At 36.8% G+C, this 27572-nt stretch overlaps 2 protein-coding genes across 2 annotated transcripts; both read left to right on the top strand.

The window, feature by feature from the left end:
* The first annotated feature begins 1171 nt into the window (after nt 1-1171).
* On the top strand, nt 1172-1822 carry LOC147874214 (uncharacterized). Its single transcript, XM_087346069.1, has one exon. It carries the CDS (start codon nt 1172-1174, stop codon nt 1820-1822), a length of 651 nt encoding a protein of 216 aa, XP_087202195.1.
* A 2910-nt stretch (nt 1823-4732) lies between these two features.
* On the top strand, nt 4733-24540 carry LOC147874215 (protein takeout-like). Its single transcript, XM_087346456.1, has 6 exons — nt 4733-4845; nt 11261-11353; nt 12704-12839; nt 21103-21236; nt 23155-23307; nt 24085-24540. The coding sequence occupies exons 1-6, from the start codon at nt 4755-4757 to the stop codon at nt 24234-24236; spliced, it is 759 nt and encodes a 252-aa protein (XP_087202582.1). The 5' UTR covers nt 4733-4754; the 3' UTR covers nt 24237-24540.
* The last annotated feature ends 3032 nt before the right edge of the window (nt 24541-27572 follow it).

Here is a 27572-nt window from a genome sequence, read left to right on the forward strand (position 1 = left end):
CCATTCAATAAAGAAACCCTCCTGCCTATCTTGGACTTTTCTGATGGCATATTCTTGCTCAAAGTTAAAGAGCAATGCAGACAAAGCATCTCATTGTTTTAGACCGTTCTTGATGAAGAATGACTCAGATAAATATTTCCATACATTAATTTTGCTACAGTTTGCATTTAAGCACATTTTTATTAGACTCGCTAGTTTCTTTGGCACTTATAATTCAATAAGAATGTGATACGACACTTATCTTTACGCAGAGTCATAGGCTTTTTTGAAATCTATAAGTAATTGATGTACGGTGTCTCTGAACTCCCATTTTTCCTCTAATATCTGTAGAATGCAAAGATCTGATCCATTGTTGATCTGTTTAGTCTGAACCCACACTGATGATCTCCAACAATTTCATTCGCATATGGAGTTAATCTTTGAAAGAACAATGTTTTGTATGAGGTTGATAGCAGAGAATTTCCGCGATAATTACGACACTCAGCCTTGTCTCCCTTCTTATGAATAGGAATAATTATGGGTTTTTTCCATTGTTGTGGCATCTCTTCCTTATGCTAAATTAAAATTACAAGCTTATGGATCATCATATAAAACCCGTTGTCATCTGCTTTAATTAATTCTGCTGGAATCTGATCAATACATGAATATTTATATATTTTAAACTTCCCAATGGCTAGTTCAACTTCCTCTAAACTAGGTACTTTCACTGACAGTTCAGTTGTATGTTCATTTAATCTGTTCAGCAACATCAGTCTCATGAACATTTAAGAGATGACTGAAGAAATTTTTCCACTTATTCACAATTTTTATTGGATCTGGAAACAAATTTCCATTATAATCCTTTACAAAATTAGTCTGAAGTTGATATCCTTTCTTAAATTTATCAATTTCATTGTACAGGTCAGTGATATTTTTTCCTTATTATTCGTTTCAAATTCAACAAATTTGCCTTTCAGGTATTGCCTTTCCTTTTTCCTAAAGTTTCTACTATCTTCACGTCTCACTCGTAGTTGCACTTAAACTATGTTTGTGACAAAGTCGGATCCAGAAACGAATCTCACCGAATTTATTTTCTCGTAGATTTTTGCAATTCCCCTTTCCCATAATTAATGACCTCAAAGTCGAAGCAACGGATGCCTGGCTCAAGATTAACGCCAAGAAGACCAAAGAGATGGGTTTCAAGAACCAGAAAAACGTACGATTTTTCTTGGACAACCAGGAGATAGAACAAGTCTACCAGATCTGCTACCTGGGGAGCATTGTCACCACAGGTGGGGGAACTGCGGAGGACATCAGGAACAGGATCAGCAAAGCCAAAGGCGCGTTCGCGATGCTGAGACCGATCTGGAGATCACAAGGGCACCACATCAGCACGAAGATGAGCATCTTTAATACCAATGTCAAGTCCGTCCTACTCTATGGCGGAGAAATGTGGAAGACAAACAAACTACTAACCAGGAGCCTTCAGACGTTTGTCAACAGGAGTCTGAGGAACATTTTGATGAAATGGTGGCTGCAGGTCGTCTCGAACGAGGAGCTGTTGAGAAAGACGAAACAAACACCCACCGACATCGAGGTGCGCCACAGGAAGAGGAGGTTGATCGCGCACACGCTGCGTCACGACACGCACAATATCGCCAGACAAGTCCTAGAATGGAACCCGCAAGGCACGAGACGCAAAGGCAGGCCGAATAACACTTGGAAGCTGAGTGTAGAGGTCGAAGACATTGAAAAGGGAGGGAAGACCTGGCTGGAGATCAAGGCCATGGCGCAGAATAGAGTCCGGTGGCGGAAGTTCGTCGATACCCTATGCTCCACTTAGGGGTTAAAGGGACAAATAGATTAATTGATTGATTGATTGATTGATAAATAGTTCGAAATAACAACTTAATAACTTGGCATCCCATCTCTTTGCGCCTTTCTTCAAACGCTACATAACCTCATATGTTCCTACATTGTAGTTAAATACGTCGTTTAAGGATTATCGTAAATTATGCGTGTCGGACAACAGCTACACAACCTCTCTAACTTGGACACTTGCGGTTCCACGATAATGTGTCCAACTTACAGAGGTGTCCAGGATAGAGGGAAAGGAGAAAATCATCCTTTCAAATTGTGGTGTAATGACAATGTGGTAATTGTAGAGTATTATGGAGCCCTTCCCAAAAAAGGAAATTATTGATAAGAAAAATCAAAAGAGTAAATTAAATTTTTACAAATTTTGTTTTCACTAAATTAAACTGGAAGGGAATACTTTACGTTTACCGACAATGTAATCTATTTACTTACATAATCTAACTACTGTAATTTATGTTAACACTGTTTAACTCAGTTACAAGCACAGTACAGTACAACCCCTCTATAACGCGGTTCGCTATACCGCGGTTCCAGATATAACACGGGTACCTCATGTCCCCCATAGTGCAGCGAAAAAGAAAAAAAACGTTCATCAATTATCCTTCACACACAACTCAAAATTATATTAAAATGTCAAGACAAATTAATTATTTATTACTTTTTCCGTAAAAATCAATCGTAGCATAGTGAAATAAGTATGTATACTCTTAAATGGCGATAGTCTATCAATACTGTACGTACCGTACAGTACGTACTATTTTTCTGATGCACTCCCGTAATAACGCGGTTTCTCTATAACGCGGGTTTACCCCTATCCCCCGCGACCCGCGTTATAGTGGGATTGTATTGTACTGACAAAGTTAAAACTGTAACAGCAATACGTACTGTAGTCCAGTGAAGGGTTCAACAAAAGAATAACTATAGACTTTCACTGCATTCCAATGTCTCACACCCTCAACCATAAGCTAATCTTCAGGTAGAAGGCATTCATCAGTCAGAAATTCAAAATAACAAAATACTAACTGTAAACGTTTCCCATAAAATCATTGAAGCTAAGTGCACGAACCTGTCCAACTTAAACAAAAAGGGGTGACCAAGTTCCAGGATAGAGGGGTTTCCAAGATATAGGGTATTGTGGACATGTAAAATTATAGGATATTCGCCGGTTCCAATGAAAAGTGTCCAATATAGAGGGGTGTCCAGGATATAGGGGTGTCCAACTAGAGGGGTTTTACTGTATTTCTTAACGTGTAAAATTTAATGTTTGGTGACCTATAATTTCATGATTACAAGATTTATTATTAACTGTCAGGCGGTTCGAAAGTTGTTAGAAAGGCGAGATACAAGAAATGCGTGTACTGTTATCTCAAACACCATTTTTCTTTATGTATAGGAAACGTTAGCTGAAAGGGTATACTTCAATTACCTGGTCTAAAACATTTTGTCCTAGTCCACGCTGAACTACGCCGACGAGAAATCCCGGGATATTTGGCAACGCGAAACCCTAAGCAATCTTTTGTTTTCACCAGTTAATGTTTAAACGAAGAGTCGGGAACAATAAAGAGGCGAATGTATTTTTCCTTCAACAAAATTACAGAAATGATTGTGTTCATGTTTCATAATGAGGACCTCCGGGCTCAAATATCGACCCGCAGATAGTTTTATCTTGCTTGAGGTCTGGTTTTTCCCATTATCTCCAGAACGTTCTTAGATGATACACTGAAATAGGCCACAATATCCTCTTCTCATATACTTTCCAATTCGTCTTTTATTAATCATCCCACCCTTTGACTATACAACATATAGTCTGATCTGTATTAACAGCATCATTAAGTAAAGTACACATATTCAAATATTATTATTTCATTTTTATACTACAGAGTTCTTTCTATTCCTCGACATGAGCAACGTAGGCGGTTCGAGTTTTAAACCTGTATCATCCTCACATGAAAGTCATGGCACATTCATCACCCTGATGTTATAATGCCGCCCACTGGACCTAAACACTAGAATTCAAATGGGTATTGTCTGACTGCCTGTTGTACACCCACGTTAGTGAAATTGCATCTAAAATTAGAGGTTTGCTCTGTTGACTCGAGAACCATTGGCCTTACCCAGCTTAAATCCGAAATTTACCTTCAGATATGTTACCCATAAACCAACTAAGCCCGACTTTCTCTTATTCCGAATGAATCCCGATATATTAAAGTTCTGCCTTGGCTGCCAATAAGTTTCTTAATTCGTGTGCATACATAGTTATAATAGTTGCCATGGCAAACCTTCTAAGGGATTCTTGGGCAGAACGCAAAATGAAATTAACCAGAAAACTCTGCCGCGGATTTGAGTCTAGATGAAAATGGATTTTGCTGTTCGGAATTATATATATACGACAGAACGACGGCAATATTTGCAGGCATATAATCATCTATCGAAATTCCCCGTAGTAAAACTGCTTGCATTATCATAGAATTTATTAAATATGCTAATTTGGCAAGGTTTGTTCCTGTAAAATTAACAATAACATGACAAAACACGAATCCTGAGTTTGGTCTTCTATTTTGTGGTTGAATTATAAACCACTGTAAATTTTATTGAGTCATATCATAAAATAAATGTCGTTTTAAACTTTTTCTAAATTTGAAGCATTACAGACATATCAACTTTGTGGAACTTCAAAATTAAGTATACGCAATTTACGGCACAAGCGAGCCTGCTAATGGTGAATGCTAATATAACACTAAGAGCCACGATAGTTATATACACCAAAAATTATTTCCATGATTGGAATCTAAATTATTGTAACAACCAGTTTTGCTACAACGACGAAGTCTTTTTTTCATATTTTAATGAAGGTGACCCGGTTTAAAAGTATATATGAGAGGAGCGCTTTGTCCTTCATGACATTGGAAGAATTCTTCACCATGACAAAGGCTGAAACGATCTTCGCATTCTACCTTGTGATCATCGGCGCTAAAGCACTCAACCTACGTAAGTTACAATAAAGTCAGTATATTTAGATTAATGTATAGTGAGTACTTCAAATGAAACTTATTAATGGAATTTTTATAATGATAATATTTCTACTGGAAGAATTTTCACTCTTGTCAGTAATCACATAAAACCTATCAAACCAAATGACTGAATGATTAAATAATTCTTTGGAGCAAGATACGTTTACAAGCATTCAGTACCGGAGTACTTTCCCGGGGATGAAGTAAGTCCAGGACGTAATGCTGACCCGCATCTTATGCCGAAGTTAAAATGTGTAGGTGTTTTTTGAGACAGCTTCATGATTTTATTTTTTGTATCTATTATATTTTACAACAACAAAGATTTCATCCAAGTTTCTATTTTGAATCCTCTGACACATTGGAACAAAATATGACACGCTGGTCACTCTATAAAAGGGAATAATTGAATTTTCGTCTCTGTGAACAGCATTTCATTAAACTAAATGCAAAACGTTTCTATTATAGTGGTATTTATCTTCAAGTGGGAGGCAGCAGTCTCACCACCTGCTACTCTGAAAAAAGGGCAAAGAATCCTAAGTGACTAGGATGCAAGAAACGGCCAGAAGGCTGTAAACCACACGCTGTGATGATGATAATTACCATGTGTCAGTTTTAATAACATTATTCGTTTAACGTCTCTCTATATACTGCCAACAATGTCTACTGGATTTACAACGCATTACGTAAACACAAAATTAAGACAGACAATAACGATGCCACTAAAGAAGCCTGCACTTATCTATACTTTTCAGTCCGGTTTTCTTATTTAATCAGGATAGAACTTCTAGGGGTTTGATGCCAATATGTATCCACTATTTTAAAGTTAATTCCCTGCCACCAACAAAATCTTCCTTCACTGTAACTTGAAACTTGAAGTAAAACGATAAACAATTTTAGCTGTAATAAAGGAAGTTTTGCGTACTTTCCTCGATACGAATGCAGGACATTAGAATAGTTATTTCTGGAAGAAAATGTCTTTCATTCGACTGACGTGTAGGTTTTATCACCATTTTATGTGGTTCGAACCACACGAATTGCTTCAGATGAAATGATATTTCTTTAATATATTACCCGATACCTAATTTCTATATTACACAAAGTGAAATGAAATTCACGCACATGGAGTCCATAGTGTCACAAAAAATAAGTGCAGAATGTTAAATAACATTAATCCTGGGACGCTTAGTTTTCGAGATGAACGTCACCGTCAATATGGTTACACACTCTTCTTCTTCTTCTTTTTCTTATAGCGTTATAACCATGTGTGGGTATTAGCTTGTTCGATGATTTTTTTTCCATTCTGTCCTATCATTTACAATTCTTCTCCATCCTCTCACTCCCATCGTCCTCACATCCTCCTCCACGTCGTCTATCCATCGTTTCCGTGGTCTTCCTCTCATCCTTCTTCCTATCGGTCTCCATTCCATCACTCTTCCAGTTACTGGTCTTATCAGAACTTTATAGATTCTCAGTTTAAGTTGCCTCTCCAGTATTTTAGATTTCATCAAATTCTGATAGGCATAATAACATCTATTACCATTCACAATACGTGCTTTTATTTCATTACTTACTGAATTTTAGTATTAATCTGTGAACCCAGGTAATTAAAATTCTGCATTTGTTCAAAATTGTAATGTCCTATTCTCAATTTATTTGTGATATTTCTTGCTGTTCTTGTAACTTTCATACGTATTTTGTTTTCATTTCATTTATTTTTAGCCCCGTTAATTGTGTTTCTCCTATCAATTTTAATACTGTTTCTTCCAGTGCAGCTTTATTTCTGCTAATAATAGCTATATCATCTGCATACGCACTCACTTGTATTGATTTTATGCCTATATGTCATGAGATCTCAAGTTTCCGAATAGATGCTTCCAGCGTCAGGTTGAAAAGTATTGTTGAGAAAGCGTCTACTTGTCTAACTCCCATATTAACATTAAATGGTTTAGTTAGCTCACCACCTACTCTTACTACTCCTTGGAGTCTTTCAACAATATTTTAATGAGCCTGACGTATTTAGATGGTATCCTTAGTAGGAGAATATCGTTTAACATTTGGTCCCTATTGAGACTATCAAATGCTTGTCTGAAGTCAACATATAAGTTATGTAAGTCAATATTATATTCATAGGCTTCCTCCTGAATCTGTCTCAATCCAAATATCTCGTCTATCGTTGATCTATCTGCTCTAAAGCCGCACTGGTACTCACCTAACATCTCTTCTACATATACAATCATTCTATTATATAAAATACTTGACAAGATTTTATATATTACATTCAGAAGTGTAATTCCTATATAATTGGTACACTCAATTCTATCTCCATTTTTAGGTATAGGTTGTATTACTCCTAGGGTCCATTTCTCTGGAATCTTTTCTTCTTTCCAGATCAACAATATCAGATAATGTATTCTCTCCCATAACTTGACTCCCCCTTTTTTTATTAGGTTTCAGCAGTAATCCCATCACTTCCGGGTGCTTTACCATTTTTCAGACATTTGATTACTTTTTGTACTTCTTCAAACATAGGATCTTCAATATAATTATACACAGTATATTATGTCGGCTGCTCTGTCTCGATTATATTTCCGGTCAGGATACCACTAAAATACTCTTTCCATCTATTAACAATATCACGGTTCTCTGTCAATAAATTCCCTTGACTTTCTTTACATGCTACAGCTTTCGGTCTGTATTCTTGTGTTACTTATTTAAGCTCCTTATGAAATTTTCTACTTTCATTTCTACGATGGTGTTCTATCATACTGTCGATTTTTTCTTCCTAACGCTTCTCTTTTCTTCTTTCTACATATTCTGTTCGCAAATATCCGTTTTTCATTACAAATATTTCTATTAGCTCTCGTATTTCTTTGTAAATATTTCATTCTAGCTTGCATCTTCTATTCCACGACAAATCTACATTCATCATCACAGCAATCTTCATTTCTTGATCTCCTTGTATCTCCAACAGTTATATGTGCTGTATTTAAAAATGGCATTCTTTATGCAGTTCCATTCATCTTCAATATTAGGCCCTTTTTCTATCTTTTGTAATTCTAAGTTTAAATTATATTGATACTCCTGTACTGTGCCGTTATCTTCTAATATCTCTACATAACATCTTACAATTTTTCCCATTTTCCCTTTCATAACCATACATATTTTTGGCTTCATTCTAAACCCAACTAAATAATGGTCCAAATCAGAATTTTCCCCTCGGAATGTGCGCAAATTTTCCACTTCTGTCGTCCATCTCCTAGATACCAATATATGATCTATTTGATTAAAATTATTTGTTACACGAATTTTCCAAGTACCCTTATGAATACCTTTCCTTGGGAAGTATGTCCTCATGACCCTTAAATTATTTGCAGCTGCAAATTGTGCTACTCTTAGGCCATTATTATTGGTTTCTTCATGTAGACTATTCCTTCCAAATAGTTTGACATAGACTTCTTCTTTCCCAAGCTTCGCATTATAATCACCAAGTACTTTTATCATGTCATGTTTCGAAATTTTATCACATACAGACTGCAATTCATCATAAAACCCATCTACTGCCACCTCTTCTGTCCCCTCGATTGGTGCATAGACATTAACAAGGGTTATATTATGGAATTTCCCTTTTACTCTAAGTGTACATATTCTTTCACTTACTGGCGTAAAGGCCAGCACAGCTTTACGCATTTGTCTGGTAACAATAAATCCTATTCCACATCCTCCTTGTCTATCGTATTTCCCAGAATAATATATGGAGAATTTTGCCTTATTAATTGCTCTTTTACTTTTCCATCTATGAGCCGGGATAGCTCAGTCAGTATAGTGACTAGCTATGGACTGGACGGCCGGGGTTCGATCCCCGACGGGGGCATAGGATTTTTCCTCTAGCCTCTGCGTCCAGACCGGCTCTGGGTATGTAATGGGTACAGGGGTCCTTTCCCGGGGGTAAAGCCGGCCGGGCGTGATGCTGACCACTCACCCCCATCTAGTGCCGAGGTCAAGGAAGAGAGGAGCTATACCTCCACTCACCCCAAACGCCTACAAGGCGTATAGTGGGACAAACTTTACTTTACTTTACTTTTCCATCTAATTTCTTGTATAGCAACAATTTTCATTTCTTTTTTCATAATTTCATCAGCTATACCATTCGTCGCTCCTGCTTGTAACAAAGTGCGCACATTCCACGTTCCAATATTTAGTACCATATTTTTATCCTTGTTCCTTGCTAAGGTTCGTCTTCGTGAGGAGAGTCTGGCTTCATTCATCAAATTATTCTCAACATTAACCTTTTTTACGAGGCTGGGTTGTTGGCCCTGCGCTTAACCCCCAAACTGGAGGACCAGGGACTCTTCTGTCTGGGTTACCCTACCATAGCCAGAAGAACAGACTGCACGGATAACACCCAATGAAGACGTCATACTTGCAGCTGTGAATTGACAGCCGTGGAGAAGCTCGCGCGATATCACACAAGGATTCGGTCTATCCGAATCAAGATTCTTCGAAGTACTTTAAGAAGAGCAATTGCATCCATACGATTACTTGCGGAGAGCACATCTGATTCCAAATAATCGTCCTCTATGCAGATTTTAGCGCTTTTTACATAATATTCCGTGGGCAGGCGAAGAGTGTTTTATGAAAATGTATAGTATGCCCCCACGTTCATAATATTTAGTTCCTGCAAGTACTTCTTTAATATCAAAGAAAATATTTTTTTATTTTTCAGTGTGATAAGTATACGCATCATTCATTATTTCTAAATACTTGTTCATTAATGGGCTGGGTGTCTGGCATTCGATCCCCGACGGGGGCAGAGGATTTTTCCTCTAGCCTCTACGTTCAGACCAGCTCTGGGGCCCACCCAGCCTCCTGTCCAATGGGATTGGGGTTCTTTCCCAGGAGTAAAGCGCGGCCGGGGAGTGATGCTGACAACCTCACCGCCCCTAGTACCGAGGTCAAGAAATAGTTATAGCTGTACCTCCACTCCCCGCAAACACCTAGATGTTGTGTAGCAGGAAAGCTTTACTTCACTTTTACCTGTTCATGAACTACAAAGCTAATAGTGTTAGATCTATTAAATAACTCAAGCTCAGTACAGCAAACATATAACATGGAGGGATGGCATGAGAAAAAGACGATCTACATTTTTGTTTAAAAAAATCAGGACAAAACACCATTTGAGAGATCTAGGCACAGAAGAAAAAGTAAATAAAAAAATATAGTTTGACTGCATAAACTGGATTTAACTATCAGGTTAGAGTCGGTGGCGGGTTACAATGACCACGATTACGGACCTTTGGGTCCCATAAAGACAAATAATTTGACTAGCTGAAAATTTTCGGATTTTCAGAATGACTATGGACTATGAAATATGGACTTCGTTACGTATTCCAGCATGTGGTGAAGGATTTGAGGTTCTTACAACTGCACCTACGAAAATGGGTGCCTTTCGAGTTGTAGTTCCGTGAAGTCTGTTAGAATTCTTCCGAAGATTCACAAGTACTTGCTGCCTCAATTATCAGCACTATTACTACGCTACAATCCAGAAGACAGCCATCTTCATTATAAATATATTAATTGTTTATATTATAGCAATTTTGTTCATAGTGAGGTACACTACATTTCCTATGACAGCCATGACAAGAACCTGTCGATATTTAATTATTTAAATAGCATTTTTAACGACTAAGAAAAAGCAGTTCAGCTTATAAAATAATCTTTTGCATTACACTAAAGAAAGAAGTTTCTTGAGGTGCTTCTAAACCCTTAAAATTCATCGAATAGAATTCGCGAAATTGCGTAGGACTCCGGTACTCATTGGGCAGGCGTTTGAGCGCTTCCAAAAGCTACTGACTTACATAACAGAGTGGTACCGGTAGTTTAACTGAAACATTAAGTCGTTCTTTTACTACTACGACTTCCACATAAAGGCCGGGCGATATATTTGCAAAATGCCACAAACATTGGTAATATAGTTGAAGGCTCCTTTTCGGAATAAAGCTGGAAATAAGTTTATTCTTCCTTCTTGTCTCTACTTTAAGCTAATCTTTGTTCAGACTTTAAGTGTGTTTCTCATATATTTTTAGTCTTCTTTTTCAAAACCGTAAAAGACTTGTTGTAATTTCTCAAGCTCCGTCTCAGAAGTTACGCATTCAGTGTACACGCCTGCATTTAACAACGCTATTTCAGTTTGTACCGCTGCGTCCCACAGTACCACTATAGCGCCCCCACACTGCGATGTTTTGAGAGAGTCTTCATTCTGCTCCAGAGTCTCCTCTTCACAAACCATCAGAGAAACAGCCCCATTTAAAATATACGAGAACGATGAACAGTGAAGGAAAGTTTGTTATCGGCATGTTCTTGAGCAGATGTTTGTTATGCTGAATTCTTTTCAGCGGACTACATTAAGCCATGTTCTAGAAGTGATCCGAAGTTCAATGAATGCGCCCTAAAGAATGGTAGAGCTGCTATTCCGAGAATTATCAAAGGTGAGTTACACTGCAACACTTCCCAGCTGCAGTTATCATTATGAAACACTATATTTCAGATTACTTCCCAATATGGATTCAGTTATATACGTCATAATAAATGCAAATAATTGTTTTTTAGAGCGAAAGATTAGATTATACTTAGTCTTTCAAACACATTGCAGCAGAATACGAAAAATGTCGTTGCTGTATTAAATTTAATGATGGTTTAAATTTTTCATATGTATTTATATAATAAATTTGGATTGTTTATTCAGCATATGTAAAAGTGTATATACTTAGTACAGCTGTCATATGTGTGTCCCTACCCGTGCTTCTTTTCGTCACAATTTGTAGTTAAGTTGGCAGGATTACAACTGGCCTCGGTAAGTTACTTGGACCAAGCTTCTAGTTCGTGACCTACGAATGTAGTTTTGTGCGTGAGGAATATTTAGCAATTATTCGTAGATGTCGAGGTCGCTGATACAGTGAAGCCCCTCTAAGTTGGACACTTGGGGTTATACGAAAATGTGTCCAACTTACAGAGGTGTCCAAAATAGAGGGAAAGAGAAAAATCAGACTGTGTTCTAATGACAATATAATCTATTTACTTACATACACTAACTACTGTAGGGTTACTTGAATTAAATATAACAGCCAAATACAGGCAAGCCCAAAATTTATACAATATTATACACAAAGAAAAATAAATGAGGAAATATAAATAAAAACAAATAATCCACCTAGGAATTCTAATATAAATGTAAAACGTTAAAGATATACAAAATCAAATAACCAAGCTAGATCATCTATTAAGACAATGGTATTAATAATAATCTTCTAAAGCCCACTCTCATGCATTGCACATTACAACCCAGACTCAATAATATTTTCTAAAGTTAATTCCACCAATTTTTACTATCCCATAGCTGAACTCAAATGCAAGCACAGTACTGATGGAGTTAAAGTTGTGTCTTCTGCAATACTATAGTCCAGTTAGGGGTTCAGCAAAAGAATAGTTAAACACTTGCAATGCATTCCAATGATGGGTTCAATGTCCATAAGTTAATCATCCAGAGAGGAGGCATTCATCAGTCAGAAATTTAAAATAACAAAACATGTAACTGAGAACGTTTCCCTGAAAAGCATTAAAGCTAAGTGCATGAACCTGTCCAACTTACAACAAAAGGGGTGTTCAAGTTCCAGGATAAAGGAGCGTCCAAGTTATAGGGTACTGTGTACATGTAAAATTAAAAGATATTCGCCGGTTCCAATTAAAAGTGTCCAATATAAAGGGGTGTCCAGTATATAGGGGTGACCAACTTGAGGGGTTTTACTCTATCTGTTTCAAGATGATTGTTCATTTCTCAGGAGATCAGAAGTATGACATCCCTGTCTTGGATCCACTAGTGGTCGAGAACCTTGTTCTGACATACTCCGGTATAAACGCATCTTCCAGCAATTTCACTATCGCGGGAGTAAAGGATGCCGTTATTGAAGATTTCAGGTAAAATTTGAATTGTACACTGAAGAGTAAATGAATAAATATCTAGAGATTACTTTCCTTTCAAATCTTCCTACACACTTCAGAAATATCTGTTCTTTGGCTATACCAGGGCTTGTCAACAGGTCCACAGATGTTTTCTGAGCGTCGTGCGTATGCTTTTAGTAACTCTATGACAGCTTAGGTCAAAGAGACCGCCTTGTCATGTTGGGAGTGTTTCGTAGTACCTGTTGGTGTGAACAACTGATAAGCTTAATAATAATCATCAAATGAAAACAACAACAGCTGTTATCGAATTGCGTGCTTCGAGGCTACAAGAAATAGTACAGCGCTGTAACACGAATACGGTATCACAGGCGAGTCACTACATCGCAGCACTCGCAGCGTAGTAGAGAAAAATATTACTCTATTGATCACTTAGAAATGCGGGGTAGACATGTGACGTACTTTGCGGCACTGAAGCATTCAATTTGGTGACGGATACTACAGGCCGTATCTTATTTTTGAAATCTTTGAAGGGTACAACCACAAAAATTAAACCTGATGTTGAAATAATTCACATGAAAAAGCAGTGTCAAATACCTCACCAGAGATAGATACTGTCACAGAAAACTGAGTAAAATGTGAAACTGTCTCCAACAATAGGACTAATTTAGTAGCAGTTTTAACAAACAAACAGTTTTTTAAATGACCAACATTAACGATGGCTGAAGAGTTTTGAAAGCCTCTGCGTATCTATTGTCAATTCCGTTGTGTCAGTTTCAGAAAGTTTATGTACAAATTATTCTGTTGTTTCAAGCATGAAGCAGCCACCATTTTACATATATTTCTTTCTCTGCGCCACCTGTCTTCGTTCCCGTCGATCTGCACAGAAATAGTCCAGATTAAACGGCTTGGTGTCCCAAATAAGCGAAGAAAATTCAGGTAACGTTCTCGATTTGTTTTGTTCATTAAGATTTGTCCCAAATTAACGGCTGCCCCGATTAACAGATGGCCCAATTAATCGGAATCTACTGTACATAACGAATTCTTTAAAGGCTACCAGCCCTGTAAGGTGTTTTCTTCATTAAAACACATAGTCGCCGTGAAAGCTTAAGATCACAAGCCAAATATACGATTATATATGTGGTTTAACGTAAAGCTAAAAATAATAAATCGTTGATTCAATTCAATTCGTTTATTTAAGTGCCTGACAGCAGCCGGATAATACCAATAACAGTCAAGCACTGAACAACAGTACAGGATGATGTATAATACAATAATTACATTCTTTTCGATAAAAATAAAAGTAAAATATTTAAAATACTAAATCAAACAAATGAAACTAAACATATAAATTTACCATATTAATAATAATTTAATTCAATTCCTTTATTGAGTGATAATTCACAAGTAAATGAGCTAAATAATATGCCTAACTAATATAATAATTCAATTCATTAATACTAAAAAAAAGGAAAAAAAAGAAAAACTAGAAAAAACTTACAAGATTAAATACCATAAAATATGGACAAAATGAAGTATTTTGAATATTATAAGTGCCTTGATTTCACTGTTAACAATTTTAATTATTTAGAAACTTGATTGATATCGGTAAGCAAAATACAATCTTTGTTAAAGATGTCGATGTTCATACAGACTGAATTGGCAACAGAAACGCATCTGGCAAAGGGACTAGTCTTGAAATTACGTTGTACAGTAAAGGTAGAGTAGTCTCTGATAAACCTAGTGGATATGCGGGGACTAACTGTATCGTATACCGATGAGCAACTAATTTTGCCTTTAAAATCATTAATGAGGGAAAGCGCATTCAGAAGCCTCCTCCTTAAATTTAGTCTGACTAAAATATCTTCATAATTATAAGCATACACGCCATTAAAAATCAAGTGTGACATAGAGCTACAAATTTCCTTTCAATCCTTTCTATCTTACAGGAGTCAGTGTTAGTGATAGAGTTCCAAACAACGAATGCATACTCAATTTTAGAACAGACTAGAGCACTGTACAAAACCACAAGTCTATCAAGGGTGGAGAAGGAAGCTTAGATTAAAGATATAGGTTAACAAGGGAGTAAAAATACCAGAACAACTCTTAATTACTAACGACGGAATTCCATCTAACCCCACAAAAAACAACAACTGGAGTTCGGTAATTTCTCGATGGGGCAGCCTCTGAATGGAAGTGAGGGAAATGGAAATAACCATGTCTGTGTTACCAACAAACAGAACCCTAAATGCAACACTGTGTGTCACAAGATGGTGGAAAAGGGAATTCCCAGTTGATATACTGGGAAACTGTGAATTTACTGTATCAGCAGTCACGAATCAAGTAGGGAACCCGGCAAAAGGTATAAAGTACTTCTATAAGTCAACCTCGAAAGGAAAAGTCCTAGAACCTAAGCTTTACTACGAAATAAGCCAAAGTGCCTGGAAAATGGTTTTTAAATTTTTATCTTCAGATTTTATCAGAACTTTGATAATCAAGTAGATACCACTGTATTTTCTTTTTTAAATATCTGGTTCGCAAAATAAACCTTTAAATATTTAACCTTTTAAATTGTTTATTCAATATGTTGGCTGAATAGAAGAAATGACTTCGTGTACACCAAACAAATACGTTGACCGGATTGGTGTGTAGCCGCTTTCAAATAAACTATTTACTTTACTAATTCGAACATTGCCTGCAAATCTGAACTTTAATTTATAGGTTCATAAAGTGTTTCCTAAGCAAATTTTACAAATTTTGAATCTGTGAACTCTACAGGTTTTATTCCTACCGTTCGGTGCTTTTTGTTACGACAATCACTAAACAATTTTAGAAGGATGTCAAACCATTTTATACTACACTGAACAGAAAAAGTTTTCCACATTTTCTCATTGATTGTCCTATTGAATCTTTCGCAGATTGCAGCTTTTTTGTTACTAAATGTTGAACATTGGTTTATGTCACACTTGTTCATTAATTCAGAAACTGGTTTGTTGTAAAACTCCATCCTTTATTTATTTAAATATGGTTTTCCGCTCATTAAAATGATTTTCGGAAGCTTTTACGATACTCTGTCAGGATTTAACTTTTAGTTTAAAAACGTGTCGGTTGTTGTTAACATGTACTTGAATCCATTAATTCCTGTGATTTCAACCAAATTAGCATGCCGTCTATACTTTTGTAATATTAGCTCTTGTAGGGTAATTTTTCCTTATCGGTTTATGAAGTTCGTTAACTATCTTTTCCTTTCTTTTCCTTTGTCATACATAATTATTTTACTGCGCGGTGCAGTACCGTCACTCACGAATTGACGTTTAGTCTTACCGCATATATTGCAGATACCTTTACGAAATATTTTACCGTTCTTAGTCGTTTCGGTATTTCCAGTACCCGCTTCTGTAGTAGTTACGTTTTTCATTTTACACAATGAATATATTTTTTTAAATAATGAATACTAAGAAAATATTAAGTTACAGGATTACCTTGTAACATGTCTCGAGGCTACATAGCAAGAGAGAGAAGGTATTTATTAACAAACAAATTTCGTCAGCAACCTGTAATCAATGCGACACGAAGTAAAGAAACCGAAATTGAGTACACACTTAAGGAACAGAAACAAGTTGATCCAGTCTACTTTACAAACCAGCGGATGCTGATGGGTTTATATATTATCACGAGTATAATGACGTTGGTTCTGCTACCGATAAACGATAGTAAGAATATGTTATTAAATTAAAATTATATATAGGTTACCACCAAGATTCTGGATAGAAATGTATGGAAAGGATTTGTTAACGATAACATCAATGCTGTTCACAACAAACTTATTGTTGCCAGATACAATTTTCTAGGCCCTGGTCCCAAATTAAATGAAAGATTAGAAAGATGTGACTAGGGGATACATCCGTTAGATAATGCTGCAAGAGTGTATGATGTAGCTTACAGAGATTATAAGGATCTAGAATTGAGACCTGAAGCTGACATAATTTTAGAATACAATGCCTGGGGTAGAGTCTTTAGTAAACAAACATCGTTTTTAAAGAAGTAATTCAAGCTCTTGCAACGTAACTTGCTATAAACAAGAAACTGAAAATTGGATGGGGGTTTAGGTTTTTAAAAGTTGATTCCTTATAATAAAAAAGAAACTAAAATAATTTACATTCAAAATCGGACATAATAAACTAAAACAGCTCATAATATATTGCGTTTTAACAGATAAACAAAGTGAAGAGAATGATAAAAACACTGGTAAAGAAACTGGAATGTCGTTGAAACTAACATATATCCAGTTTAAGAAAATTATAAACATCCATAGAGAACATATTGGTGGATTTATTTTTACGATTCCAGCTATTCTAGCTGCGTTAGGCGTAATTAGTTCTTTAGCTAGAGGTGCTGCAGCTATTTCAGTAAGAGTAATTGAAGCAAAAAAAATTAGAAGAACTTAGGAATGAGAAAATTCACAAACTTGCAATGGAAAACAAAATGTCGGGTTCAGTTCGGCACCAGTAGAAATTAATATTGATTCTGTTGAAGATTGGAATCTAGATATTGATGATAAAACCCCAAAACATCAAATAAACTTATTTTCTGTTTTATTGCATGAAATAAAGCATGCTTTAGAAATATCTCACTCAAATGATAATACAGAGTGATCCTAAAAGGACTTTACAAATTTGAAAGTATATAGAAATTTATTTAGAAGGCTTACAGAATCGGTTCAGGTGTCATTTTATAGCAAAATAAATCACGTGTAACCTCAAACAGTCATTTTGGTTCGATGTGACTGCTACTGGTGATACGGCAGACATCCCACCTGAAATCAATTTCTTGCCAAACACGATACAGCATATCCGGTGTCACTTCTGCAAACTGCGGCGGTGATTCGAGCTTTGAGCTCAGTGGGACTGGCAGGCAAGTGTGTAACAAACACACGATCTTAATTCGAGAGGTGTTAAATCTGGAGAACGAGGTGGCCATGCTATCGGCCCTGTTCGACCAATCCACCGACCTGGGAAACGGTTATTCAGGAAATACCGGAGGTAGTGAGGTAGTGAGGTGGTCCGTCGTCTTGCTGGAAGTGAATGCGTCCTTCTTGATCATCTTCGTCTAATTGTGGTATGAGAAAATTTTCGAGCATATCCAGATACACGATACCGTTGATGGTTCTCTCATGGAAAAAGAACTGTGCTAATGGCACAAAACACATTCACCTTTGGGCTGTCACGAACATGTTCCAGAGATGTACGTGGATTTTCGCTGCCCCAAATCTTGCAGTTGCAGGTGTTCACCTTATCACTGACATTAAATTTCGATTCATCACTAAAGATTATGTAGTCCAGTAATGTTTCGTCTTCTCCTATCCGATGCAAAAGTTCTGCACAGAATTCCTAACGAGCCACTTTATCTTGCACAATGGTAAATCTGTACGGTTTTAAGTGCAAACGTTTTCGTAACACGCGCCAAACGGTCGGTTGTGGAATGCCAGTCTCACGAGACGCACGTATCGCTGATTTCGCAGGGATACGGACAAAGCTCTCCCTCACTCGTCCCACGACAGCATCAGAAACACGCGGGCGACCTGGAGATTTGTCATGGCGAACAGAACAACCAGTCGCAACAAAATTCTTGTGCCAAGAGTAAATTCTAGGACTACTGCGAGGATCCTTGCCATACTGGGTGCGAAAATTCCGTTAAACCATTGTCGCAGATATGGGTTCTTCAAATCAAAGCACAAAGCGAGCGTTCCGCACCTGTGAAAGTAGTTATTTCAAAATGCACTGCCGCTTGCGCTCGCGCTGACGGAATTTGATACTAGAGCACAACGTGAATCAAACTTGATTTGTTTTGCTAAAAAATGACACCTCAACCGATTCTGTAAGCTTTGTGATTACATTTCTATACATTTTCAAACTTGTAAAGTCCTTTTAGAATCACCTTGTATATATATATATATATATATATTAGACTTGTAGTGTACAATTTAAAAAAAGTAATTGCATTAAGATAATATTTGAGCTAAATGGACAACCAGTTTAAAATTGAAAGTCTGCCTCCGGAACCAATACGTGGTCTAATAAACAATGTCAAATGCCTTTAATCGTCAATCACCTTATGTAAGAATTTCACAATAAAAGAGTTTATTCTTCTTTCTTCTTATACACGTTTTTCTCCTACGTAGAATATAGGCGTCTCCTTCCGGGGCTGACTGATCTATTTTAGACATTTGGTGGGGACGTTTTGGAAGATTGACCAGATATATGGTTGGAAATTTGTCGCTTAAATTTGCTTACGAAACATCTCGTTCATGCTCGTTAGGTTCATTTACATGCCGTAAATATTCGACAGGGGACAGCCTGCTTTACTTCCCAATCATGTACAACGGATTTTTATCACCCTTAAGAATCCTTCGACCTCGGACGGGTTTGAACCCGCAAACCTTGTGTTCAGTTACAAGCACGCTATCACTAGATCACCGGGAGCGATAAAAATGATTTCGGGTAGTAAATATTCAGTCAGCTACATATAATAAACCACAACTTATTGCTGATTGGTTATTACTTTTGCCACGTAATCAAAGATCTTCTGGCAAAATTCTGTTTTTCATACAAAATGCCATTTACGTGAATGAATATCCTAACTTAGGACTTGAAAGCGGTTATCCGAAATCTACTAGTATCTTAGGAGTTGCATCAAACGCAAAAATACCTGCTGCGTTTAACACCTATTCTGGTAAGACTTCTGACTTTTACAATGTTGGATATTTCATGGAAATACACGAATGTCGGTTTAAAGAAAAGCTTTACCTGTCGAGCTATACAATATTTCCTTGAATATCATCAAATATTAAATCAGCTTATGCAGACACTAACTGTGTGTTATATTTTTGTCTCCTTAATAACACTTCCTTTGAATTTAATGAGTTCACCAAAGCAGTAACTAAAGTAAACTGACACGGTCTTTCAGTATTTGGGATAAAATGCTCTTCCCTCAAAGAAAAACTCGAGGAATTGGGAAAAAAACTATTTTGAAAATAATTGTCATTAAAATAAAATTTCTCTCTTTTTTAACATTCTTCTATAATTTTCTTTTCACCACATCCAATATAGTTACAATCGTCCTGTCACCCACTGTTACTGTTCTAGGTTTGCTGGTTTCCATAACATACATAAGTCGCAAATCTTTAATTCATGTGGAATATCAATAAATTTTCCATCACCGTCTCACCCGACCCTCTAGAAAGAAATACAAGATTCGTACATTTTTAGAAACACATTATTTGCGATATCGAAGTTCACCGACTCTATTATTTCTAAATGAATGTCCCTCACATTACAGTGTTCAAACTCACTGAATTTTTTTATCTTGAATCTCGTTCTTTCCCGTTTGGCAAAGACTACAAAATTGGGTATGTCAAATTGCCGTGAAGTATCTATTTTTTAACATCAAACTCTAAATATTTACAAGTAAAAGTTTTTTGGTGGCACTAGTATATGTTAAATGCATAATTACATTCTGCTTTGAAAAATGTTAAGCTTTAAAATCAAGTGCGTATTTCATATTGCACTTAACAACAGGCATTCTAATTGCGATAGTTGAAAAATTACATGTCCTTGATGTGTTTCTTTCTTATTTTTCAATATAGAATTTTCGTTGGTGATGGTACCCTTTTCTAAATATAATAAAAAACCATATTAGCGATATCATGATTGAAACTTAACAAAGTTAAGAATGAGAAAGTTTTGGCCTTTAAAGAAATGCCAAAAAATTTCCAGAAAGAAGATTTTAAAAAATATTTAACATTATTAATTCCCCAAACATTATTATTAAGAATGGAGAAATTGTTGAACTTAAAGATTTATATTTGCAGAAAGGAATTGCGGAAAATTGAAATAATTGTACTGTGGTGGAGAAAAAGCTCTTTGTGATAGTGATTGGTAACTGCAAAGAAATCTTGAGAATGGTTGAATAAAAAGTTTTTTGTCATGTTTGGCCTTAGAAATTGGTAGGCGTTTTTCATATTGACATTTTCTTGGAATCGGAGTTTTCAGAAACAACCACGGCTTCAATTTTAGCCATTGTAATGTGGAAATGTATGGCTGAAATTAATGGATACGTTAGAATTGGCTATTTACCTGTAATTCTTGTCATGAAAAACCCATGTGTAATCAGTGCTATACCAGTTACTATATAATTTTCAGTTGTAAAAATTACTTTTCCAATTTTACTACTACTTGTGAGGTATTTTCCTAACGACCACCGTCTGTCTTTCTGTCAACAGCATTGACTTCGAGAAGCAGATCATCCGAGTTTCGTTCCTAATTCCGCATGCTGTGCTGAATGGAAATTACTCAATGGCTGGGACGTTGGTAGGACTGCCGATATATGGCAAAGGACTCTATGAAGCCTCCTTTGGTTAGTGTTACTAGTATATAATGTACGCGAGAATTAAGTGTACAGCACTTCTAGCAGACCGAAAAACGTCGTGCTTATTCTAAATTGATGTAAACTTAGCTGGGAATACTTTAAAACGCTGTAAGTTATTAAAGTGAGCTTTATAAAACAAATAATTAAATGAGGATACTATAGTCAGCGAATGGTGGCAAAGAGGTGCGAGAAATATCGTTCTACAAAATACCAACGTTCTCCACTCAGGTACAAGGTGTTACTCGCCCGCAAATCATTACTTGCCTACTAGGTTGTCTACGTCACAGGAACTTCCTTAACTCTCGAATACAATATTTCCTTTTGCTGCCAGTGTGATTTTATGTACCTACCGCTATTCTCACTGCCGCTGACAAACACATGTTGCTAGTTCTCCGAAGCATCCGGATTTGAAATTCAAAAAAAGATGTGGTTAATATGACCGATGTGCTACTGCATTTCTAGCAAAATATCGAGACTCCATCTTGGAATATACCATGCTTTCATGCAAATGAAATTTCTTGTGGTCCGTCTGTCTGAAGCGCTTTCTAAACTCTGAAACCGAAAGTGCCATTGATGAAACCCACTACTAAGAAACAATAGGATCCAAAGTTTCCAGTGAAGCAACAACGGGACATGGGATCACATCAGTGCAAATATTACCTAAGAACAGTGACTGAAAGTCACTGTTGTGCCAAAATTTCATAGCATAAATTGAGTGCATAAATTACCAAAATAACAACAATGACCTGGGACATTTGTATAAGAATCGCATAAAGCGCATTAATCTTCTTCTTAATTATGCCGCCTCCTTTAAAGGAGTTTGGCGATATATTATGAACAGGATCCTTCCATTATTTTCTGGGTCTGGGACCTGTTCATATATGTTTTTTAGGCAGGTGATACAGAAGTGGTTTGCCATTGCCTTCTTCTGTGTGTATGGAGTATGGAGTAATTGTTCAGATGCCACGGAGAAACCGGAGCAGCCACCACCGTGGCGGTCAGGCGCATCAATACCTCGATTCTATTAGTACAATAACGACTTACGTAATACGGCGCAGGAATTAGAAATAATATCAGTCGCTAGGCCCTCAGCAGCAGCCATGCTTGCCTACACCTCGCGCCTGCTCTATGTAGGACGAATAAAGTAAGAGAGAAGTTAATTGTGAAATGCGATTTCAAGAAATCTATACCAAAAGCTGACTAAAGAACTTCAAATAAGGGGAAAAGTTGTTATAAGCCTTGGTTCCAAAGAAATGGGCTGGCTTAAAAATGCTGGTGGTTGTTCTAATGAAGAGCGGTAATAACACAAATCAATATCTCTCAATCGGTGGTCCTATGTACGTACGTGGTGTGCGTGTTAAGAAGATCACTTTTTATCTTTATTTCTTTTCTAAACTGCTCTTAGTTTAAAGATATTTTAATGACAGTCCTGAGGAAATTACTCAGGTAACCTACTTTTAGCTGGCTTATTTTTGTGAGATGGAGGACTCCCAAAGTTTTTAAAAGGTCTTGTTAAAACAGTAGAAGATATATAAAAATATTAGTAATTTAATCAACTCAGAACACTTTTATTCTCTATTAATATCACTCAGGATACAAATTCTAAGCTTATCCTAGTTTCCCATCACCGAAAAAGGCTTGGCGACCTCTATCCTCCTCATTCTGTCCAAAGGAATACAGGACAGAAATGTCAAATTGATCACGATCACTTCCATTCAGGCTCTTACTTATTCACACTAATTATATTTTCATCTAATTTTTAATTTCTGAACTTGAACAATTTCATTAATAACCAACGATTCAACTTCTTGATGAGCATAAGGAGATCCTTAACCATAGAATTAATTAATAGGCTTTTTAAATGCCTACAATATCTGTTTTTGTTAATAAAGTTCTTTTTTCCCAGATGGGCTCAGTGGCAATTATTCAACAAACTACACCCTGACCACATTACAGGATGGTGAAGTGTACGTGATTCCGCAAGCTTATGACGTGGATTACAATTTGAAGTTGATGAAACTGCACTTAGAAAACCTTTTCAACGGAAATAAATTTCTAGGTGAGGTCCTATATATTGAACTAGAACATACTTATAACTATGACAGCATATATAAATTTAATTAGGGAATTCCAATTCAACTGCGGAACGTCTTTCAAGCTAATACAGGGAATGAATCCATGGGATACTCTTTTTAACTGAAATCAAAACGAATATTTTGAACAGGAACAAGTGAGCTGATAAAGAGTGGGAAAGGGGGAGAGATAATACAGAACAAGAACGAGTCTAGACAACAAGAGCAATGAAAAAAGCACGAAGAGGAAGACATAACAGAATGAAAAACATCATACTGACAATTTAGGGTTGGAAATGGACGCGATATACTACAGGAAATACAGCCTATGTGAACCGAATCATTATTTAAATGTATGTGGTCCTTCGACTGAGAAAAATCTTTCAAAAAACAATAATGGTGTTTTGAGGTAATGGTAGCTTGTACTTGGACGTCATGTTCGAAGTAACTGTGTTTCGTTACTAAATTCCCAGTCAATGTTTATTGTAATGATCTAACTGTACCACATAGACACCCAGACATATATTAATGGTGGGAAGAAAACACATACATGGCTTTGGGTGTTTTGATTTAGCATTCTGTTCTGCAGTTTTAACTCATTTTATTTAACGAAAGATCTATATTATTTGTTCAAATGCAAAATGAGGACTTAGTTAACTAATATAATTAAGGGTTAATCATATTATAGCAATTATGTAATTAATGAAATAGGCCGGTTTGTAAAAACAGAGAGAAGTCAGTTGCTGATATTTCTGTCTTTACAGGTGACAACATGAACAAATTTCTGAATGAAAACTGGCAGCTCGTCATTGATGACCTTGGCAAGCCTATGTTCTACACCTTAGGCAGCATAGTACACAGAATTGTTTCGAACGTCTCCAAGAAGATTCCATTCAAAGAACTGTTTGTTGATTGAGTCAGACCCGATAACTGCATGTTTTAGAAGTTATATGATACATTAGAACGTATATTATCCATTATAACCGTTCCAGCTCTTAGAACCGGATTACTCTGCTTCTCAGTGTATTCGACCCAAGGGTCGCTTGATCGAAAACAGATCACACAGGCATATAAAAAGTTCTGAAGTCTATACGTCCGTCCAGTACAACAGTTCCTTCCAGACTCTCTGTCACAAAAAGTCCTTCTGATATATAGTTATGCAGAATTAAAATATTTTCTAATAAAGAATACAAATCATGTGTAGCAAAACTTCTCATTCACTGGCGTCTACTTTATTAAACCATTTCATAGAGAATGAATAGCCGTGCCTCTAGGCTGTACACCTGCTTTCACACAAAACTCAACAGCTGTGTCAGTCTCTATACATATGCACCATGTATACTCTCTTAAGGGCAACTCCACAATACTAAAATTAAGAAAACGATATCATGACCTGCCCACGCGGCCTTCGTTCAAAAGAATAAATAAAGTACAAAAACACTTTCAAAGAATGTAACATTTGGGATTTGTGAAACTCATTAATCTTGCAAGTCATACATGGCAAACAGATGCCAGACATCACCAATAACAGAATCCAGAAATCAGGAACTACCACATGTCACAAGTCATGAATGTCTAACTATTATAAATTACCAACAATAGAAGTGGAGTGAGCGCACGGACATCAAAGCAAAGTTTGCCCCGTTACAACATAAGTATGTTAGGTTTTCAATCAGGTACAATTACTTTATGACTGTGTCCATATTTAACAATATCACATTTCCTATTACAAAATTCAAATACGCTGGTGTTAATGCGGACCGTCTATTAGAATACAACTGACTTTATACAGAACAAAATTTATGGTTGACTAGAGTTTGAAGTTCCTTGAACTGAATCCTTTACTTGAAACAACATATAGAAGTTTTTATATTATTTTAATATGTGTATTCCTATTTCCTCATGTTGTTGCTAAGCTAAGTATTCTTAGCTTGTTATTTAACAGCTGAAGTAAGTGTGTGTGTTCGTACATGCATGAACGTTTGTGTGTATCTACTAAAAACCCTAGTTATTCCTCTCATTGACACATTTTGTCTGTAATATGGAAGAAATGCGTTACAACATATGGCGAGTGGATGACGTCATTTTACAATGTGAAATTCGAGCAACTACGACAAATGCCTGCTTGTTATACCGCTTAACGGGCATAAGATGTTTCTTACTTTAACTACCACTGCAACCTAAGTAAGAAAGCATATATAAGTCTTCGTTTGGATGTTATCCACGGCCAAAATGTTGTTCAATTACAATCACAGTGTTTCGTTAGTTGGTTCACAAATGTGTCTTCAGATGGTAGGACAACACCGCACTGTGTTGGGTGCCGTGGGGTAGCAACTCTCAGCCATTATCTCTGTGAACAACAAAGTATATTTTGTTTACCCAATTGAAGACAGGCGTAGAACCAACTGGTATGGATTTAATTAAAATACTGACATGGAAAAAGTAATAAAAACACCTCACTATCGTTATAAGCCGTTAGAAATATATATGTAGGGCTTTAGATTTTTCACATATGTTAAGATTACTCATGCATATAAAATCATGTATAAAAACGAAACTCATATAGATATCTATTCGAAAGTTGACTGTCTCCTGGGTGTTGAACCGTGTAGTCTGGTAGACGTTTAATGACGTTTCAAAAGTCTTGCTGCCTACCTCATCGCCTTCTGAAACGTCTGTAAACTCCTATAAGACTACACGGCACAACAACCCAAAAAGAAACATTTTCTGGTCACACCAGCTTAAAAACTGCAAATATTACGATATTTATTCATTCCGTTCACAGCAAAGATGTTATCTTTAAAAAATTAGCGCCCCTTACATAAGTTCTCCGGGTAAACAAGTGTTCTTATACCAGATACTATTTGTATGATTGAATATATTATTTTTAAATTTTTAAGCCGATATCCTAAACCTGGTTCTGTGATAGCAATCACATCAAACGTCAAAAAGCAGGCTGTTGTTAACACCTATCTTGTATAAACTTTCATCATTTACAATTATGAATAAGTATCTAACTAATTAAATGGCTTATGAATCGCGAAGTTTCATCATCGAAATAATTAAAGCCCTCCACCGGTCTCTGTTCTGGGCCAACAAAATCCAGTCGCCTTCAACTAATACCTTCTATAGATACCGCTGTATTTTATCCTCCCATATGTACATCTAAATAGCCCGGCGGTCTTCTCTTTTCAGGCATCCCGACCTTTATCCGTTGTACACCTCTTGTCCCATCTGTTACCGCTCATTAATCACCTTGCCGGGTTATGCTATTTTTCTTTTTATACTTGTCAGAAACCCAACTTTTGTCTGCTAGGTAATAAGGTTTTGTATTATCCAATTATTGTCCTGCTTCTCTTTTCTTAGTTTATGATTCCTGTGTATTTTATTTATTTTTATTTTTATTGTTCTGTCTGACGACAGGTCCATATATTATGAACAGGTTCCTTCCATCCTCATCTGGTTGTCAGGGACATGTTCATATATATACATTCTTGGCAGATGATCCAGAAGTGGTTTGCCATTGCCTTCTTCTGTGTGAGTGTGAGTGGAGTAATTGTTGGGATGCCACGGAGAAACCGGGCAAGCCCCCAGAGGAAAATTCTGTGATGCCTTGCCCAACACAAGTTATAAATCTGAGCACTACCGGGAATTGAACCTGGGACCCCAGGATTACAAGATTAGCGTTCTGACCACTAGACCACCGTGGCGGCTTATTTTATTTTCATACAGAACTATTGTAAGCTTGGGATCGACTATGGACAGCCGATACTGAGTGATGAAGCGGTATTTGAAGTACATGGGAACGCAGAGGTCTTCCGAGTTCCTGGACTTGGATATTCCATTGTATCTGAATTACCTGCTTTTAGCCTAAGTGGGTTTTGCCGCTAGTTAGCGATGACCATTTGGAAGTGAAAGTGTTGGAGGGACTCCCTGAGGATTTTCTGAAAAGAAGGAGGTATTTCAAACCTAACCTGGACCCACACCAATAGGAGTTGAGGTTACATTTCCTTTTGGGTAAAGCTGGGAATTTTGGTTGTGTAAAATTAAGGGGGCTTACGGTATAAAATGGACCATTTTGGCCACAGAGAGGGAAGGTCACCCAAGGGAAACCGAGGGGGACTGAAGTTCAGCACGCCAGCTGAGGCTGTCCCCAAAAGACGGCCAACTAGGCGCAACGAGTGGTCTGTCCAGTCGGCTACCCTGACTGAGGTTTTCCGTGCTTTTGTAAGGCGAATGCCAGGGTATAACT

This window comes from Zootermopsis nevadensis, unplaced genomic scaffold (assembly GCF_977971745.1).
Source record: "Zootermopsis nevadensis isolate Lab colony 2312 unplaced genomic scaffold, Znev_1.0 Znev_ptg000010l, whole genome shotgun sequence".
In the NCBI taxonomy this organism is placed as follows: Eukaryota; Metazoa; Arthropoda; class Insecta; order Blattodea; family Termopsidae; genus Zootermopsis; species Zootermopsis nevadensis.

Coding starts and splice junctions, on each gene's coding strand:
- LOC147874214 (XM_087346069.1), top strand. CDS start 1,172: ATGGGTTTCAAGAACCAGAAAAACGTACGATTTTTCTTGGACAACCAG.
- LOC147874215 (XM_087346456.1), top strand. CDS start 4,755: ATGACATTGGAAGAATTCTTCACCATGACAAAGGCTGAAACGATCTTC. Junction 12,840..21,102: donor GCCGTTATTGAAGATTTCAG/GTAAAATTTGAA, acceptor TTCTGTCAACAG/CATTGACTTCGAGAAGCAGA. Junction 23,308..24,084: donor CAACGGAAATAAATTTCTAG/GTGAGGTCCTAT, acceptor CTGTCTTTACAG/GTGACAACATGAACAAATTT.